The sequence below is a fragment of the Calonectris borealis genome, chromosome 11, assembly GCF_964195595.1.
Source record: "Calonectris borealis chromosome 11, bCalBor7.hap1.2, whole genome shotgun sequence".
Taxonomy (NCBI): domain Eukaryota; kingdom Metazoa; phylum Chordata; class Aves; order Procellariiformes; family Procellariidae; genus Calonectris; species Calonectris borealis.
In genome coordinates this window covers 12,541,398-12,561,896 of record NC_134322.1, presented here as the reverse complement: position 1 = coordinate 12,561,896, position 20,499 = coordinate 12,541,398, and the positions used below count along the sequence as shown (strand labels likewise).

General features: G+C 39.3%; 1 protein-coding gene across 4 annotated transcripts; it reads left to right on the top strand.

Moving 5' to 3' along the window:
• The first annotated feature begins 1,934 nt into the window (after positions 1-1,934).
• Positions 1,935-13,672, top strand: DUT (deoxyuridine triphosphatase). 4 transcript variants are annotated; one of them, XM_075160045.1, is made up of 7 exons: positions 1,935-2,056; positions 3,000-3,162; positions 4,675-4,766; positions 5,857-5,901; positions 11,749-11,823; positions 12,808-12,878; positions 13,328-13,672. In XM_075160045.1, exons 1-7 carry the CDS (start codon positions 2,008-2,010, stop codon positions 13,382-13,384), a joined length of 552 nt encoding a protein of 183 aa, XP_075016146.1. In that variant the 5' UTR covers positions 1,935-2,007; the 3' UTR covers positions 13,385-13,672. The 4 variants fall into 4 exon arrangements, with proteins under 4 accessions (XP_075016146.1, XP_075016147.1, XP_075016148.1 ...); XM_075160046.1 differs by lacking the exon at positions 1,935-2,056 and adding an exon at positions 2,308-2,517; XM_075160047.1 differs by lacking the exon at positions 1,935-2,056 and adding an exon at positions 2,499-2,695.
• The last annotated feature ends 6,827 nt before the right edge of the window (positions 13,673-20,499 follow it).

Here is a 20,499-nt window from a genome sequence, read left to right as displayed (position 1 = left end):
ACATGAATTACCACTGAAGTTGTAGATACAGAGCAAACAGCTACAGAGTTTTAGCTATTACTGACTCATTTAACTCCCCATACCTGTTTATCACCTCCCCTCTGGCACAGGTCCCTGACTTATCAGCAAAGCTGGGAGAACAGAATTTGAGTAACCCTCAGCCTCTTCAACTTGAAGTTCAGTGGTCTTCCTCAAGCTACTGCCTCTGGTCTTTTGACTGTCATTAGACTTCAGTGAAGTGACTGAGGATCACTCCAAGGTCCTGCTCTCTCTCCCCTGCTACCTGATTGCCACTTTTGTCAGAGTGGCAATAAACCCTTAAAGTGCTGCAGCTGTTTGCCAAATGAGTGACTCAGCCCTCAAGTTACAGATGAGGAAAATCAAGGGTTTGTAACAGTACGGTTCAGCATACATCAGATCACTGTTTAAACATTCTGGTACCTGGTTGGCATGGCCCGTTGGCAGGTATGTAGCCCATCGAAACTGCGTGGCCAGCGCTGCTGAGGTAACACCTCACACTGGCTTTGATTCTGCTAGGAAAAAATGGAAAACGTAGCTATGCCAGTGCAACAACAAACAAATATAGCAAATTTAAGCTCACATTCTCCACAAATAACAAGAGCAATAACCCACAGTCACGCCATTGCTGGAATTTCATCAGAGGAAATTCAGTTTCAAACAAAATAAAGCACTAAGGTTGTTCTGGAACAGAGTAAAAAGCAATGGCAAAATTCCACAGCCCACACTGTACAGCAAAACACACGATCAAAAATAGAGCTTAATTATGAATAAGCACCCTCACAGCAGCCTTTTAAATTACAAACCTTAATCACTGTGAGAGAGACAGCTGTTCCAAGTGAGACTGGGATGGGGAATCTCTCTTTTAAAGCCACAATTTTCTTCTTAAATAAATGCTCATTCTAACACCAAAACTTCAGTGGGGAGAATTTTACAGGTTATTATCCCTGAAAGAAGTTCTGTTTCTTTCTGTGTACAACAAAGCAGCCTCCACTCTCAATCTAGATAAAAGGCAGATAATTTCAGTTTATCTCACTGTTGTTTGGAAAATCGGGAGGAAATGCCCAATGGAAAGCAGCACTAATCAGCAATCAAGAATGCAGGAATGTTGACCAAGTGACTACCTACAGAGCAAACAGCACATTCCCAGGACCAAGGCAAACTTGCCCAGACTTTAAGCATAGGGTTTTTTTCCTTGTAAAGATCTGGGAAAAAAAATGTCACTCGGTTGACACCTTTCTCCTTGATAATATGTTTGGATGAGTCCTCCTATCTATTATTCATGGACTTTCAGGCTACCCAGACGTGGTGTAGAACCCAGCCTGCCTCACCAAGCCAGGTCATTCATAAAATTAGTCCTTTTCCACACTATGGTGCAGGATGCAGTGGTAACCTCTATAAAGCTCTGCTTGTATAAGTAACTATTTATTATTAGATATTAATTTGATACAACTTAAATTCTTACAAACTTCCATTTGTGGATGGCTTATATCAGAAGTCATTAAATATTCTAAGTAGCTTTTTCACATAGGTCTATGATACATACACATTCTCATTCAAACAGTGCATACTATTAAGACTGAAAGTGCTGAACAGCAATAAAAGAAACCCCAAATTGGGACATCCTTCAAAATATTTTTCACAATTGGACTGCAATGTGTAGCAATGGTTCCACTGCCATCTGGCTGCATGTAAAAAATGCAACATAGCAAGGAGACAATCACATACACTTTGATCTTTAAAAAAAAAAGGCACAAAGAACGGTTGTTTGACAAAATTTAGACTAGCAACTCATTTTGCACAGAGAAAAATACATCCATCAGAGTGGTCAAGCACCTGCTTTGCAACCGTGAATCCAACGGGTACTCGTCAGCCCACAGGAATCCAACGGGTACTCGTCAGCCCACAGCACAGAGAACTACGGGGGAATTTAGGGAAGTCTTTCACAGAGGAGATGGCAAAAGAGGGCAGTCAGTATCAAAATCAAAGATGGTGAAATCACAAAGCCATTCTGCTCCGACTGAGACAGAAGAACAAGGTAGGTGGAGCATTGATAGGTTCTCCTATCTACAGACAAGGAGGGGAAGCAGTTGTTTTTCTTTCATAGAGCAAATGCTTGTCATTGCCCGACAAATTCTGAAGGAGGATGCAGGATACTCGCAGCAGGACAGTGCGCCACGCGTATTAACGGCCCCTGCCCGCCGTGCGACTCGGACACACGGCGGGGGCGGCCCCCCGGAGGAGCTGTACCCCCCCGAGCTCCCCACTGCGCGGCGCCCCCGCGCTGTTGCCCCGGCTCCCCGGCGCAGCCCGGTGACAAGGCCCGCGCTCCCCTCGCTGGGCCCCGGCTCCGCCCGCCGCCGGCCGTGCAGCCGCAATCGCGTCCCCCGGCAACGCTGCGCGCCCCGCGGGGTCCGGCCGCCGCTCCGCGGCGCCGCCACCGCCGTGTCCCGCGGTGCCGGGCCGCTGGCGGAGGGGCCGCGCCGCGCCGCATGGCAGGTAGAGCCGGGTAGGGGGAGAAGGGGGCGCCGCCGCCCTCCGCCTGCGCCCTACGAGCCCGTTACCGCCGGGCGGCGGCAGGGAGCGCCGGGCGGCTTGACAGCGGCACGCTCCCCACACGGCGACGGCGTTATGCTGGCCCGGTGCCTCGGGCGGCTCCTGCACCCCCACGGGCGCAGTAAGGCGGAGGCGGGGGGGTTGGAGGGAGCGTACACTGCCCGGCCGCACTGCGGCCCTGCTCTGCCGCGGGCCCTATCCCTCGGGGGCCGCCGGGAACCAGCGCCGTGAGGGCCCGGGGAGCTGGGCGCCGAGGAGCCGTGCAAGGCCATTCTCGGTGGCGGGGGGAGGGGGGCGAGGGGTCACCGCGCAGAGAGCGATGGGGCGGTTCCCCCTCTGTTTCCGCCTTCCGGCCGTGCCGGTTTTCGCGGGCTTTTCACTCTTCCCTCACAGCAGGTCTCTCTTGCCTTCTCGTCCCCGCTCAGCGATGCCCTCCTCCGAGGCCGTTTTGCAGCCATCCCCCAGCAAGAGGCAGAAGGGCGCGGTGCGCGGGGAGCCCACCGCACGGCTCCGCTTCACTAAGCTGTCCGAGAACGCCTCCGCGCCCTCCAGGGGCTCTGCTCGGGCTGCGGGCTACGATCTATACAGGTGAGGGTACCCCACCCAGGAGAGGAGGCCACGCCACGCCCCGGCCCGTTTCCTTTCAGGGAGAGGCGCTGCCGCCCCGCTCGGCGAGGCCCTTGGCTCCGACGGCTGAGAGGGCCCTCGTGAAGCAGGTCCTCTTGCTGAGCAGAGCCCCCCGGAGAGGCTCGCCAGCCCTGCAGGAGAGGAGGCCAGAGCTGGCCTGTTCGTTAGCTCCTTTGCTGCTCCATCCCTCTGCCTTCAGTTCCAGAGATTGCGGTCCAGTCATGCTGCAGGACTGATTTCATCAGGTAGCGATGCAGCCATCGGCCAAAAGTCTGGCTTGACACATCAGCCTGAGTTGCTGTTGGCACCAGCATTGGCTAGTGCCTTCCTATTGAAACAAAAAAACGGTAGTGCACGTGGGCCCTCCTTGCCAGCGTTTATGCTTTTCTGCTTTCCTCTTGGCTGTTGGGTGCTGCCTGCGAAAGGAAGTTGTGGCAGTTTGATAATGCTTCTAGCTGGAAACCATGTGGGTTGCTGTGCAGACCTAGGTTTTGGGTTGCTTGAACTGATGATAACCATTGTTCAAAAGTTTTCACTATCAAACCTGTTCAGGAATATCTGCAGCTAGGCTTGTGGTTGTTTGCGTAGTGCTTCTGTGATCAAATACAATCACTAGTTATATCTGAACTCCACTCCAACCTCTTCTAGCTTCCCTTTTTTAGTATCACTTAGAATAATCAGCCTGTCTTTTTCTTCCTTCACCTATCTGACTTCCTTCCTGAAGCTTTGTTTCACCACACTTGACACTTTTCCTTTGTATTCCTTCTGTCTTGTTCCAGTGGTGCACTGTACACCTGGAAAAAATCCATTTCGTAAAAAAATCTTTCAGTGCTTCCCAGTGTTTAAAAATTAGTTCTTCATCAAGGCCAAGATGTGCTTGCCTTAAACAAGTAGAACAGTCTCACCGTTCTGTTGTCACCACTGCCTTTCATTAAGCCTCCAGTTGGGTAGCTTCAGAAAGTTCTTAAAATCTTTCTGGTTTGCAGTTCCCAACAGAATCATGTGAATTGTGAACTTCTGACCTGCTCAGAAAAAAACATTGTTGCCTAAAATTTAACTTAATAGGTATTATTTTTGTTTACAACTAGTTCATCTGCTGTAGAAAGCTTAATCAGAAGAGTGTATTATCCTTAAAGTTTCTGCTTTTGCACAAAAATTGCACAACCCCATTCACCTAATGGTTAAACTTGTATTTTTTGTCTGTCTTACCAGTTAAAAACATTTAAAACTAGCAATCTTAAAACTATGCTGTTCAAATGACACTACCGAAATCTTAAGCTAGCACCATCAAAATGGGAATATCGTGTGTTTTAGGATCTGCATTAGACTTTGCAAATCTGTAAATATTTCTTGTATAAATTACATGGTATAAATTCCCAGCAAGAATAATTCTGGTAATTTTGTACCTTAAGTTATAGAGAAGAAAATTTTCAAAATATTCTATATAAACCAGTGTTTCTTTCTTTAATGTAGTGCCTATGACTGTGCGATACCTCCCATGGAAAAGGCTGTAGTGAAAACAGACATTCAAATTGCACTTCCTTCTGGATGCTATGGTCGAGTAGGTAAGTAAATAGGCTATAAAAAGGCTGCAGAGTCATTGTAGAACAGGTTTGACGCCATCTTCACATTTAGATTCTGCCTAAAGCTTTCAGAATTAGTCTACACAAAAAAGAGGTGTCACGTGGCTGTGTGATTTATTAAGCCTTGTAATAGACGTTTCTTGCTAAATACATTTGAGGTTTGGTGTATGTCAAATGACAAAAAGATGATTAGCAAAAATTTTCATAATCTACATACATCTTTATAGGCTATGCAATAGTTTATTGTTTCTCTGCAGTTTCAGAATTCAAATCACAAAGACCAATAGGTAATGGACATACAGAAAATACACCCGTGGATATTTAAAAATTAACCCTGAAGTAAGAGTATTAGTGTAGTAGAATTTGACTACTTTTTGTGACAGAATACTTGAGAAAACCTGTATAAGATATTTTGTTAGGTTTTGCACATTCTTTTTCTGAATTATGTATAAATTCTTGAAGTAAAAAAAGCAATAGCCACTCTAGTGGAAGAGTGTGATCAGAGTTTGCCTTTCATCTAAAAGGAGAATGCGTGTGCATTTCTCTTATCCCAGACAAAGAAAATTTTGGAGAGAGTAACATTTTAGCACCTCATCAAAGTAGGTTAAGGTAAGTAAAAAAAAAAACTCTGCACATCATTTAATTTATGTGCATATAATATTTCTTAGTAAATTGCTTGTCAAATATTGTTTTCCATTGTAACTTGAACGGATTGACTTAATAATCTTTTGAGATTCCAAACCGGTGGTAGTTGCCAAAAATAAACCAAGATTAGATAGTTATTGTCTGCTCCAGCCGCCTTCCTTGGAGAAACCTACTCTGCAATTGGTGGTCTAAACAAAGATATGCTTATATCGCTTAAAGATTGCAATTTTATTGTAGCCCGTAGCAGCTGTTATTTTGTTTAATATATACATTAACACTTACAGTAGTTCCTGTAAAATCATGTTTATTTTAGAAAGACTGTGGAAACAGTTCTTGCTGCCACGACTCTGTGCAAACCTATAAATATTGTGTAAGAATTTTAAAAGAAATAAATTATTATACTTACGAAAAAATTCTTGTTTTCTAGCACCGCGTTCTGGTTTAGCTGCAAAGCACTTCATAGATGTTGGTGGTAAGATTTTTGTTCTTTTTACTAAGGACTTTGTAAATCTTGATTGCAGAAGTGCCTTAATTTCACATTGTAATATGTGCAAATAAATAATGCTAGCTTCATTGGTAGTCTGGCAAAGGGAGATAACTGGGTAATACCTCAGAAAGCCAGTGCATCATAATTATTTTAAAACCTGCTGAATTATAAAAATATTACTGATTTTTTAAAAAAATAACCATATTGTACTTTTGTAGTCAATGCCTGGCATAGAAGTTATTTTTTGGTTTAGGCTTTAAGATTACTTTTTGCATTCAGCTTTCTCCATTTTGACTAAACATGCATGATTCTTTTCAGCCTAGTGTAAGATCTGAATGGATTAATAACATACAGATACTCTTTTACACAGAGAATATATAGTAATGATATTCAAAAGGAATGACAGAAGGCACTGGAATACACCATTACTGTGGGTAGAATTGATTATTAGGATAAAGAGAGCTTTAGTTTACTCATACTGATGAAAACGTAACAAATTATGTAAAGCAAATTAAATTTAAAAACTCGTAACTTTGTACATTAATTGACTTAAAAATTGAAAGTCTTTTGAAACAGAAATAAAACAAATCCTGCTTTCTACAAGTCTTTAGTGTTGGGTTTTTTTGTTCAGTACTAGCAACAGTTTTCTTCTGAACAACAGGGTGGTTTTTTAAAATATTTTGAGCTTTTCTTTAATCTTGATTAGAAATTCAGATATCTCTTCAAAAACAATTATAATAATAGTCATGTCTATAATCAGAAGCCTTCATGAAAGCCTCACTGTCCTTTTGCCATATCCCTGTAAGTGCAACATGAAGTAAATGATGTTGAAAGTTCAATTCCAGTTTTGCAGCGGGGCTGAACAGAGCACAGGCAGATTCTCTAAGTGTTGTATTATAAAATGGCATCTACATTGCACAGAAGTTCTCACCGCTAAGATTGTTGTAGAGTTACTCTGAGCAGAGCTGTAACCACAGCAACTTAGCTAGCACTGAATGTGTATTACGTTGTTCTCATTGTACAAGAATACAGTTCCAAGTTAATGAAAATGTTTTCTGCCTCCTAAAACCCTAAGCAATTGTTTTTTCTGGCAATAGATTGTAGTAAAAGAACCAAAACCTACATTTCTGATGTAATGACATAAAGAAGATACATCTAATGGGTTTCTTCAAAAGTGCTGGGTGGCGAGAGAGCACTTTTTTTGCAAACACATTATAATTTGAGTCATAATGGAAGTTGACAAGAAAAGTGTGCTGAAAAGTTGAGGCCTTTTCCTCTTCACTAGGTTTTTGGGGGTTTTTTTTGTTGGTTTGTTGTTTGGTTTCCCCTTCTACCCCCCAGTGTTAAACAAGAGAGACTACTTAGAACAGTGGTACTTTACTTGCTTATAGGCTTGGCTCTTGTGGTGAGGAAGGGTGACTCTAGGCATCCTTCACTTTCTGATGCCAACCCAGCCAAAAAGCAAAGCAATTCCCAGTATAATTTAGAGCTGCTGCAGAACTACTTTATTCTTTCTGCTTTATGGCATATTAAAGTCTGGCTGTGCCTGTGATACAGTTCTAATACCAGAGGTTAAAGGGGAGCATCTGTGCCAGCTTTGTGTCATTCAGGCTTTGTCTTAAATAAGAATTGATTATTGCATGTCTGTTACACTAAGATTTTTTAAGTGTTGCTGGGTAACATACAAAAGAGCCCTAAGATGGGAATCAAAGATTCTCTACAACCCTATGACTTTCTGTAGTATACATGGTCTACTATAGTGTGGTTCTTTAAAGCAACACTTTAAAACAATGTTTTTGTTTATATGAAAAAATACGTATACTCTGTAACAGTCTTTTCAATCTGAAAGTTAAACTAGGAAATACCAGAATGCAATCAGAAGTGCTTAGCAGGATGACCTATGTTCAGATTTTAAAAAAGCTGACAGTTGACAAACCATGAGTAAGAAACTATTACTGACAATTAGTAGAGGACGTCTTATTTTTAAAAATAAAAAAAAAACTTAAAAAAAATTTTTTACATAACTAATTTGTCCTTCAGAAGTACTTTTGTCACAATGAGGGCATTATCCATTCAAGTAAAAATACATTGCCAGAAGTCCTAAGGATCAGGGAGACAAATCAGGATCATGCAGGAATATGTTCAGAATTCACATCTGCTAGGTGTGGATGCTTTCCCAACAAGTGACATGCCAAACTTCTGACAGAGTAAGACAGAATGTCAGACTGCCAATTCCAATGCATGATTTTTCCAAAAATCACTTAGATGAATTCCACCCAATACACATAATTTAGAAAAGTGCCTTAGTACTCAGCACTGTATATAATTATTGCAACTTGCTGTTCCAGAATAACAGAATGACAAGGATGTTAACGTGTTTTGCCAGTACGCCCAGTTACGTAGAGTGAGTTTGTGACCCTTTACAGAAGGAAAACTGATCAGGTCTTCCTGGATCATATTTTCCTGTATCTTCCAAGGATCATATATTCTTTGATACAAATAGTGTAGTTTGAACTCAAAATCCACACAGCGGTCAATGGAGGTATAATACGTTTAAAGAGAAAATGATTAGTAGGGAATTCATTTCACAAAATCTTTACCCAGCTGTGCCTTTAATGGAATTTGAAGTTATCCTGGCTTTGACAGTGTTTCAGTCATTCAGCACAGCATTAGACTAATTGTTTTGGCCACGCAACATTTTTAAATGTTATTTTCTTAATACATAACTTTAACTCTAATTGTAAGTTCTGTTTGTATCGGGTTTCAAGGAAGAAGCCTGCTCTTCCTCTCTGCATCCTCTGGAAAGCTTCATCCTCAAAAGCATGCAGGAAGTGCAATTCTTGCCTGCTAGAAAATACATCTGTACAATCTGTAGAACCATTACAAGGTGTTTACTTTACAGCTAAGCTTAGAAAATAAGTGTTTTAGTGAGAGGTTTTTTTCCCCTCTAGTGAGTAATAGAGTGATTAAAGTTTTCAGTGTTGCTGACTTCAGTTCAGCCACAGAAATATTCATCAGTCTTTTCCATCTTTAGTTATCAGACAGTTTTCAAATCCTAGAGAGCCAGTCTCTAGCAGTAGTTGAATAGGTGGTCAAAAAAAATTTGATATCTGTTCATTGAAGTATCTGTTTAGATGACAGCCTTTTCAACAAATAGTTGTAAAATAAATTTCAGTGTCTATATATAAAGCTGAGATTATGCTAATGCCATTGCTTAAAGGTCAGGGAAGCCATCTGACTAGATTCATTGTAAATCAGTATAGATCCATTATAACACTCCTTTTCAGCAAAAAAAAGGTTTGGGGTTTAAAAAGGGGTAGAAGTACTAATGTGCCATTAAGGTCCAGTTGCTCCAATACAAACTAAGTTATAGATTTTTTTTTTTTTAATCTCTCCCACAAAATAGCAGCAACATCTGGTAGATCAAAAAGCTTCATTAGCGGTTAAGCACTACCCAATACATCAAGTACAATTTTTGTCATTATGTAGAAATAAACTTGTTTTCTGTCAGAGATATGAAAGACGAAAAGTTAATTTAGAATGACTTTGAGTAGCCCCAGTTGTTCTGTTCTATAAACTTTCTTCAGATAATTCCAGCAAAAATGTGACATGCAAGAGTTTCTTGCATGTATAAATCTAACCATACTACTTTAATTGGTACATTTTATACATATAAAAGCATAATCTCCATTTAAATAGAATTAGTAATCTGTAATAATCAGTTTTGAGTATTGCGTTATATCAGAGCAGAATACTCTATTATAACAGAAATAAAACTAGCCCTCGTTATGTTAAATTAGCAAATTCCATTATCAATCTCCTATGCATAGCAATATCTATCCCAGCATATGGTCTAGAAAAATGTTGTCTTAGCTGTACAGAAACACTTGAGAATGGTTTGTCAAATTAAGACTTTATCCAAAGAGCTAATGATCTTTTTATATGCATTTATGTACATATGTACATAATTTTATGTGCCAAGTATGAATTCTGGCTTTCAGCTCTCCAGCTGATTGACTCATGTGAACAAATACACCAAATTAATGGGCAACTGACTGCAGAACTTGAGTGATGCTTAAAGTTATTTGTGCTGCCATTACAAGTTTGTTGAATCTTTCTTTGTGATGCATCTATGTAGCATGGACTCAGTGTGCACTATTGTAGAAAACAAAGAAATTATTTGCATAGCACTCTTTAGCTAATGCTTTGTGTCAGCCCTGGTTTAGCAATTATGTAAGGGCTCTAGATCATCTGGTATTCTAAAAAGGAGGAAGGAATAGTACTTTGCTAGAAGCAAGAAGGCAAAATTTTCATGTTACTGTTTTATAGTTCAGCCTTTTTTGCTTATACAGTTGACACGTGTGCATAGGATTTGATTTTTAATATTTTAAGTATTGAATTGCATCATTGAACTGTGGTAGAAACTGTGCAAGAAAGCTCTGTGATCACCAATAAGTGATGTACCGTGATTCTCAATTTAACTGATGCATAGTTGACTTTCTGAAAGCTGGTCTAATCTAAACCAAATAAACAGTACAGGGCCTGTGCATGTAGCTTCGGTACATCAAGCTCTCTGAATCAACTGAACTGAATGCTACATTCAAGAATTTTTTTTTAATAATTTTTTTTATTCTGGAAAACATTCATGCACAGCAACCCCTATGTTTTGTTCACTGTTACTTTTGACAGTGCTCTGTAATTAGGGTCCCTTTAAGCAATTGCATGCAGTTAAATACCAGTGAGTCAACTTGAGAACTGCATGTTTTTCTGAATTTTCAGAATTCAGGGGATACTCCCAGTGTTACTAGCACCTTAATTAGGAAGCTGTTCAGAAATGTGATTGGATTAACCCATAGCATTATAAGGGAGAGAGAGCTGTATAAATACCTTTTTCACACTAAAACTAGTGCAGAGATTGTACAGTAACTATGGGCCATACGTACTGCAATATTTTCACACAGCTGAACAAACTAAGGAAAAAACCCTCAGTTTTCTATTCTTAAGTGTGTGTGTTGTGGTTCAACATTAAAACTTCAAGATATAGTCATACTACAATTTCCTCTGGTGTTTATAATCTCTAAAGGTAGTACTTTGTATGTATGAGTCTGGAAATGTCTTGGAATTACGTGTAATTTTAGTATTTGAATTATTTCTGCAAGTAGACTTCAAAACACATACTTTGGTCCATGAGGAAGCCCAAACTCCAGTTTTCCTACTGGAAATATGCTTCGTGTATCTGAGAGAAAAAACCCAGAGAAGCAGAATATGATTATTTTAATGTGTATTGGTAGATAATCTCCTGAACTATGTATTAATGCAGTTATATAAAATATAAGAGCAAGCTTTTTTTACAGTATTTACACTTGAATGTAGCTGAATGACAATCAATTCCTTAAAGCTTTAGTTCTGTTACCCCGCCTAAGATACGGGATTTGGATCTGTGCAAATCCATAGCTCTCAAATAAAATGTTAGAGTTAAGAACAGATTTCTGCTTGACACTCAAAGAGCTGAAGTTAGCAGAACAAATGGAGCCTGAATTTGGTACAGCTGTCTTGATTTCAGATAGGGTATTACAACTAAAATTAGTAGTACAGTGGTAAAACACTTCTTGGTATGTGATGGTGTTTTTCAGTTCTTTTTGCAAGATTGATTAGCATTTTCATATATTTCAGTATTATCATATATATTGTTTAATTGTGCATGAGTAGTATAAAAGGATGTCAATATGAGATACTGCAGTCATCTACTAATCTAAACCTTATCTAATCTACTTGTCTAATATACTGACCATTTATTAACTGGATAGCCCTCTTAATTCTTTCTTATGACAGCTGGTGTTATTGATGAGGATTACAGGGGAAATGTTGGTGTGGTACTCTTCAACTTTGGCAAGGAGACTTTTGAAGGTAAGTGTTAAGCTTGGCAGAGCCTGTTTTCAGCCATCTGACTGGAAATGAGAAACTAATTTTTCGTTAGAAGTCCATGAAGAGTTAGAATTAGCTGAGAACATTTTTCTTCTTACAATTAACAAAAACATGGAAGCTTAACAATGTCCTCTCAAGGAAATACAAAAAGATTCCACTCCTAGCAAATTAGGCAGCATGAAAAAAAAAAACCAAAACACCACACCACAAAAACCCCCAAAAAACACACAACTACCACCACAAAACCAAAACAAAAACAACCCCCTGCTTAGCTAAGCTTTAGATTCATAAGCTGTACTGAAGCGCAACTTTGTATTAAGTTTCTCGCTCTGCAAAAAAAGAAAAAAAAAAAGATTTAGCTGAGCAGTATTTGAGATAAAAACTTCTCCAGGATCCTGGGAAACATGAGTAATAAAGATACGATTTTCCCTTAATCACGCTGTCTCTCTGCAAACAGCCAGTTTTAAGCCTCAGGGCCCCTTACAATAGTGCCAATACTTTTGCAGCCTTTTCTGCAACTTCACAGCACAAGCTTCTTATGGAAGTTCTGTGAACCAGACTGGGTAATCAGAAATTTTGGTTTTCTTTTATCAGTTTGGGTTTTTCCCCCCCCAAGAAATCAGTTCCTAGGTCTAGTTCACAAAAGGAGACACATTATACATACAGCTGTCTCTCCATCTCTGCAGGATTTATGCGTAATGACACTTAAGATGCCACAACATGGCAGCAGGAATGAGGGGAGATGCCTTGAGCTGGTACTGCTGCTGAAACTTCACCTTAAAAGGACTAAGCACAAGTTTACCTCAGCCTGTATTTTTCTGGGCCTATTAACATCTGCTTAACTAAGTTTCAAATAAGTGTTTACACTTCAATACATTCTGATACTTTTGAAAGGGAATTGTCTAAACTTTGTATTGATTATTCACTTTTTTTGAAGGAACTAATAATATTTTAACTTCATTGCAGTTAAAAAAGGGGATAGGATTGCCCAGCTCATCTGTGAACGCATTTGCTATCCTGAGCTAGAAGAAGTTCAAGTAAGTTGCCAAAAGAAAATATTTCTGCTATTTTCAATAATTAATAGTTTAAGATAGTTGTATATAAACTGAAATTTATGATATAGATAAATACTTTGCTTTAAAACTACTTTCAGTGTTAAAACTGCATAGTAGCATTGCTACCTGAATAAAAATCTTGATGCTTTGCATGCATTTACATGGATTTTTTTTTGGTAGTTTTCAGAATAAACAGGTACTTGAGAAACACTTCAGTCTATACTGGAAACTGTTGTCTCACAATGTGGGATTTGTTTAAACTTGTACAAAAAGTATTCTAAAATGTTCCAAAATTTTTTTGGTTTAGTTTCTCAATTATAGCTATTGTTACGAATAAATGTACCTTCGTCTATGATAGACAATATCTGTTGTATAGAAACAAAAGGCAAGTTAAGACACTAATCCAACTTACCATAATCGATGTCTTTCAGGCTCTAGATGATACAGAACGTGGAGAAGGTGGCTTTGGTTCTACCGGAAAGAACTGAAAATGATTTGAATATGCTTTCTGTATATTTTTTTTTTTATTATGCTATTTTCATTTGAATTAGAAGTGGGATTTTGGAGTACATAAAAAAAAAATTCAAGTTTTATTCAGACTTCTCTGTATCAGTCCTCCCGTCTATTTTTACAGGCAGTCTGCATTATAGGGAAGTGTGCATGACTGACTTGATTAGTTGATGGATTATTTTTTCTTCTTAGATGTTCAGTCCTCAGTAATAAGAACTCACTGTTTATGTGCTGATTATACTCTAATAAATTTAAAAATAACTTAATGATTTGATTTTGGTTTACTCACCTAAACTAAAATGGCTGATTGTTCCCTTGCCAGTTTGTGTTGATCTTCTGAAAGCTATCTTCCATTTAGCTCAGTATTTCATGCTGAGAGCCTATTTCATACAGAACCAGTGATAATACAGGTATCGGTATGACTTCCCACTCTGACCCCTGAATGAGAATAAGGCAAAGATATTTAATACTGCATTTTCTACAACCTGTCAAAATACTTGTGTTTCTGTTCAAAGCTAAAATTCTGTCTTTGATCCATAACTGATCCTCAGCTGATCCTCAAACAGCCAATTTTTCAGCTCTCTATTAAAAGAGCAGGCAATACAGTGTTTGAGCTAAATAACACAACTCATCTGAAAATAACTTTTATGTAGTAAATAAATGCTACGAAACATGCTATTGAAATATTTGTTGACGAATTCATTAATAAGTTACTGTATGGAAGAAAGATTCTGAATTATTGAAGCAGTGCACAAATTGGTTTTTTTCAGTTCTGTTTTGACCAGTTAACATGGAACTCTTTTGGAATCTGTCCCGAACCTAATTGTCCTTAAGTGTGAGAATCTCTTAAATGACTCAAAAGCTTTCAGGTGAAAGAATATACACACAAGAGAAGGGACAAAAAGGAAAGAATCTTGAGTATTTTGCTACTTTACAGAAAAGAATTAGAAAAGGCTGTGAGACTCTCAAACATGTTTTTGGTTTTTGCTGCAGCTGTCTTTTTTTAGATTTTCTTAGCTGAAAGGTCACAGGGATGAAATACTGTGTGTTAAGTAGTGTTTCAGCAGTGGAAAGGTAGGCCCTTTTGTAGACTAAGATGTTCATAGCATTCTTTTCCTTGGTAGTCTCAGATCATAACAACCCTGTTAGTATTAGTTTCATGTCCTTGTCTAGGACTAGCCGTTTCCAGTGAAGTAGGCCCAAAATATTGCACATTTTATACGTTTTACCCCCTCCCTTCCCCGGGGAGCTGGAAAATAAAGTGTAATATGACAGCATTCAGACTCCTTCAACCATAGGATAGTCATTACCTTGACTTGGCAGTGCTGAAACAGTAAGTACATTCATCTTTGACTAGGGTAGAAGTCTTTCCCTCCATGTGCATTATATGCTTATCAGTCCTTTTTTTTCCCCCCCCTATACTCTTATTACAACACTGTACTTATATCTGTATACCCAGACCTTCATAAGCAGGCTTACTGTGCCAAAGCCTATTGTAAGCAAGAAGCACATCATACCAATGAAGTTTTAAATGAATTGGAAAAGCTGATCTTGACACTGTTTCTTCTGTTCTATAACCTGCCAAAAAGGAACTTCACTTACAAAAGGCTATTTAAAGGTCTTAAAATAACTATGATCCTTTTGTGTAAAGCTGTTTCCTCTTGCTGGACTGTAAGTTGAGAGCAAGTTTTGCTGCTCCTCTTTTCTTTCCTCCCCACCCCCCAAAGCAAGAAACCAGCAACGGATACACTGATGCAAGTCCTTTTTAAAAGATACTACAAGATGATCTGGCTTGGAACAGCAATCTACAAGGAAAAAGTTTAAGTTTTATCGATACTTATAATTTGTTGTACCTGTTGGAAGCTGATCTAATTTCCATTTTTGAAAGTAATACTAATACTCCAGATCATGAGATAAGAAAGAATAGTATTTGCTAGAAAAAGCACTAATCTCAGAAGCTCTCTCAGACAGACGAGGAAGAAACATAAATCTACAGATCCATGCCTGCTCTAAGTTGTCAACATACAGACTGTTATCTAAGTGTCATTACCAAAAAGGGTTCACTTATTTTGAAAATTGGTATGATTGAGTTCCTTTTCATTGTTTCTCAATACTTATCTAGAGAAGCATGTAATGAGTTTAAGATTACTGCAAGGCTCTTCCCAGTAGGACTTTGGAAAAGCCTGTCTATCCGAAACAACGGAAGTGTTTTCAAGCTTTCAAGCTCATCTCTACACTGAACTCCTCCCTGTGCATCAAACCATTGCATTAGGGTAACAAATCCTGGTAATTCCTTTTATAGTGTTGGGGTTTTGCTTCAATATGAGTAGCAATCTATAGAAGACAAATACTTCTAACCAGGCCACAAGAGTTACATACCAACGTATTGCAAGTTCTTGAGTTGATACTTGCTACTGCAGACCAGGGCCTGTACTGAAACTTTGTTTAAAAATTTTTATATTAGCAAAAGGAAGAGAGGACTGGGAAACCTGTTGATCTTGCTCATTATCTGAGATCTGTCCTTCTGCCTAAATTAACTAGTTGTAAATTATTTTTGTAATTCAATGAAAAACTGCCTGTGTCATTGACTGAACAACATGCTTGAGCAGGTAACCTCATGAGAAGCTAGACACCAACATGCATAGCTCTTACTTCTATCTAGACAGATTCGTGTCTCCAGAACCTGTCACTGAGGTGTGATGCCCAGGGCTCACTATAGGTATGAAACTGAAGAGATGTAAAGCTCCAAAGCAAGTCCAAAGTATATTGCTATTTGCAAAAAAATGAAATAAAAACTACTAAATAAAAAAATTAAATAAAAATTATGATGTTGGGCTGCTCTCCATTATCACCGAACAGGTTAAGACAAAGCTATTTAAGTTTAAACTGTCAACTACTGTTGTAGAAGGGACATATTATCTCCAAGAGGCGTTACCTAAAGCTTGGGGAATGATCTTGTGGAATGTCCTCTGTGTAAATGGAATGTGGAGCTTTTATAATGGAAAATAATTTGTTGGGAATTCTCATCTATAGCAGAAAATGGCTTTTTCCTGCAGGGAAAGGAAAAGGCCATTACTAACTAACAATCTGCCTCCTTTCTTTCAGAAATGGATTTGACTTGTTACAAATAGAGAGAGAGAAATTCTGGCCTTCATCCCCAGGTGAACTTGGAGGAGAATGCTAACTTTTGAACTCAGATGCTTGGCTCCAGATTCACCCTGATGGTTTGGGTTCTATTTTGAGATATGAAATGGTTCTATTTTCTAACTTGGACTGACATACATATTACAACTTGTATTTCCTTACCAAGGCAGAAGCTGATAAGCTGATGAGGGTCTTGAAGGAACAGGTGATCACTAGCCAATTCCTACCATTTGAACTCTCCACTTACAGACAAAAATCTTAGAAGAAAAATTATGGTAATGATACCATTGATCTTTACTCCTTTTCTTGGTTCCCCAAAGTATTAACCTGGTCTTTAGTGGTTGTGAATTTAAGCACTGCTTCCTCAGTTCAGCTCCAGTTATATTACTCTGTGACATGATAAGAATTTTTTGGAGCTATGTAACGTTTTTCAGTAGAGCAGCCACTAGATGGCACTTAAAGTTTGCTTTCTTTTCCACTTCTTTTCCAGCGGTATTTTTCAAAGATCTGTTCATCTATAATTAAGAGTTGATGACTCCCATTGGGACTATGTTGGCGGAAAGCAAGATGCAGCAATATTTGAGTGAAAGCAGGCAAAAGTATAACCATTAAAGGGGGAACAATGACTATAATTTAAATAAGATTTGGGTGGTTGCAGTGTTTGCATAATCCCTCCTGGCATGCAAGAGCAGTAGAGAAGCCTGTGGCTTTGCTCTCCTGCTGTGTTTCAACAAAAATGGAAAATTGTAATGAACAGCAACATTTTTCCTATCTTTCATATTCACTCTCTTCTTAGTCCCCCTTCCTCCATTCCTTTAAGTGGAATGCAGTCTACTTAAGGATTGCATTGTAATGAAAGTAGTGTATAGCTTGGTAAACTGCATTGGATTCTTCAAATCAGATGCCTCTTGATGCAAGTTCAGGACATAAATTAAAAACTTACTTAATACACGTTAACCCAGTAGAGGCAGGTGACATATAGTAACCTGAATTATGCGAACTTTTATTAAGATTCCCTGGTTTCTCTGTTGGTTGCTACTCCTGCAATAACGCAGTCTGGTGCTCTTGTATTTGTCTCCCCCCCCCCCAAATTTTTTTTTTTTTTAAAATAACTATCATTGTATTTTGGCTTAAAGATGGTTAAATAAGTTTCGGTATTAAGTAAACTTCTATGACCCTGCCTATTTCCTGTCCTGTCAAACCTTTCCTTGTAAGAATAACAGTGTCCTTTTATTTGGTGGAGTGTAGCATGATGTTTTTGGCAGGCCCAACATTTTTGACTTGCATAAATTTGTGACCTCGAGTGCAAGAAAAGTGAATGCTTGCTTCAGTGCCTCATGGTTTCTGCCTAAAAAGAAAAGTGTCCACATCGCTAACCATTATAATTTCTGAAGGAAAATTATCAGCACACTTATTCCACCTGATTGCACATGACTGCACTTCCAAAGAAAAGAATCAGAAATAAAAATAAGTATTTTGCACCTAGTTATGTAAGGTAGCAGAAGTCTGAAAACACAGGGCAGACTGTACTGCCTTACTGGTTTCTAGAATTGGCACACAGGGCACTTCCCTCGCTAACAGCTCTTTGGCAATCTCCACCTCAGTAAGGATGCGATTCTGCAAAGTGTAAATTTGGGTCTGCTGCTGGGCAAAGAATGTCATTGCATGGTTAAAGGTTGCAGGATCAGGTCTGAAGTGAATTAACGTAATTATTTTCCTAAACTTTCCCTCCATTAACTGTGTGGTTATTTCGCTCTTTACCACTGAAGTGATGCTTTTCCCCGACTCTGTTAGAACACAGCAAGAAAACCTTCTACCCTGCCAAGTCTGAAAACCTGACAGATTCATTTTATAATTTGAAAGCCCTCATACAGAAAGTAACTGCTGTATTTTAATATGTAAAATATGCTTAAAGAAACATATGTGAGCTGTATATGCACACTTAGTTGTTTCCTCTCAGACTTTGATGTTTTTTTCATTATGTCACAAAAATGTAATATTAATCATTGGCTTTTTAGGAAACATTTGTATAGTAAATTCTGTAACAGAAATAAGAGGTTTGTGTCAATTAATATTGCTTGTAGCCTTAACATTTAAAGCGGATATCCTTGAACTGAAGAAAGTTATCTTTTGACTACTATTGATTACAGCAAAGGAATTTGTTAGGTTTTGTTTTGTAAAAGGAGAAAGCAAAAACAAACAGTCATGACGGTAGTATCTTTGGCCAGATTCTTTTAACATGAGTATTTTGTGGTTTATGGATTCCTAGTCCGAAAGGTTGTCTCCAAGTGTCCAAGACAAAATAACTGTGTGTCCTAGTTGGAAGAAAGCTTCCCCTTTCCATTGCAGCTGAGCTGATTGTGCCATGTCTAGCAAGCGTGGCAGCGTGTAGCATCCAGCGCTGCCCGGCTAACACACCTCCGTCCTGACCACGACCTTCCTGCCTGCCCTAGCTTGCGTGCTGGTCACTGCCAAATTACAGGTACCCTTCCTTAGGGTGCAGGACAGCATCAAGGAATCCCACTTGTCAGGTTTTCACAGAAGCAAACACAAACCACCAGTCTCACTTTCCTACTCTTCGACGTAGAAGTTACTGCTGGCAGTGAGCCAAACTGTCAGCATTACAGGTAATTCAAGCCATTTAAATTCTGCAAGGATCATTTTTTTTGCCTATCCTATCCTATGACAGTGTATCATAGCAGTACATCGGCTGGCAGCAGTCAAAGAAAAGGAGGAGGTCTTTTGTTAGGGGAGTCCAGTTCTTACCTTTCTTCTCAACTTGCATTGAGGCATAAGCAGTGTGAGAAAACTGAAAAAGGAGTTGTGTCAATGCCAGGAAATCATGGATCCAGCAACAGAGAACTCATTGCCCTCCCTGGACGTGACGAGAAGGAGACAGCTGAGTCAGAAAGGACTGAGAGCTCCCACTTCATCATCTTGGTGAGGTTTTTTGGGGGTTGGGGTGGGTTGTTTTGTTTGGTTTTGAGGGGTTTGTTGGTTGGTTGGGTTTTTTTTTTTTTATTAATCATATCAATTAAACTAATAAAAGTTTTCCAGAAAGAACTGGAAAACCTCACTGCCTGGAAGACTGCTACCAAATGAAAAGCCAAACTGCTGCTCCAGGGAGGCATTTTTGTCAGACCATCATTCCTCGCCCAAGTGCGGCGCTGTACATCTTCTTATCAGTTTCTAGCTAAGAGAGGCTTTAAGAGCGGCTTTAAAGAGGGCTTCATGTTTCTGGAAGCATGACATATGACCCATCCCAGGTCACCTGCACAGAGCCTCTGGACCGCTGTTCATAACTTTCCCAAATGCCAGCTGAGTAAGACTGACTAATAGTCAAAACAGGCAAGCTTTCATCGTTGTATCTTGAGCCGACTGGAAATCTGCTGTGTGGGAGAAGTAGCCTCTGTTTGCATTTACTTTTTATTTGAACGGCCTTCGAGATGCTTAGCATTTATGGGACAGCCTAGTCTGAGCAGAAAAACACAGCTCAGGCACTTCTGAGTAGCTTGGTTCTTACAAGAGGATTCTGGATTTTTCAGTCCTGTCTGCTCCTGGGCACTTGCTTGCCCGCAGGACCTGCTTATTTATTTTTACATCATTATTTTCTGCTAATAAAGTTGATTTTAAACCTATGAGAACCTACATTAATAACAATAATAACAAATTGGACTCCACCTCTGTCCCCCTACTCCTGAAGTTTGCTATTCAAATGTTCAGAACATGTGTTGAAGGCATGGCTATGTATATATTAAAGCATGCAAATGATCACCGATGCCAGGATTGCATACAAGCTAAACGAAAGATTATTACTCATTTGCAATTATTCCAAGAAATTTTGAGTAGCTGCCAAAATAATAGAACAGCTGGATGAGGAGAGGGACAGGGTCTGTTCAAGCTGGCACTCAGGCTAAAGAAATTCATGCACAGCCACAGCCATGGTTGT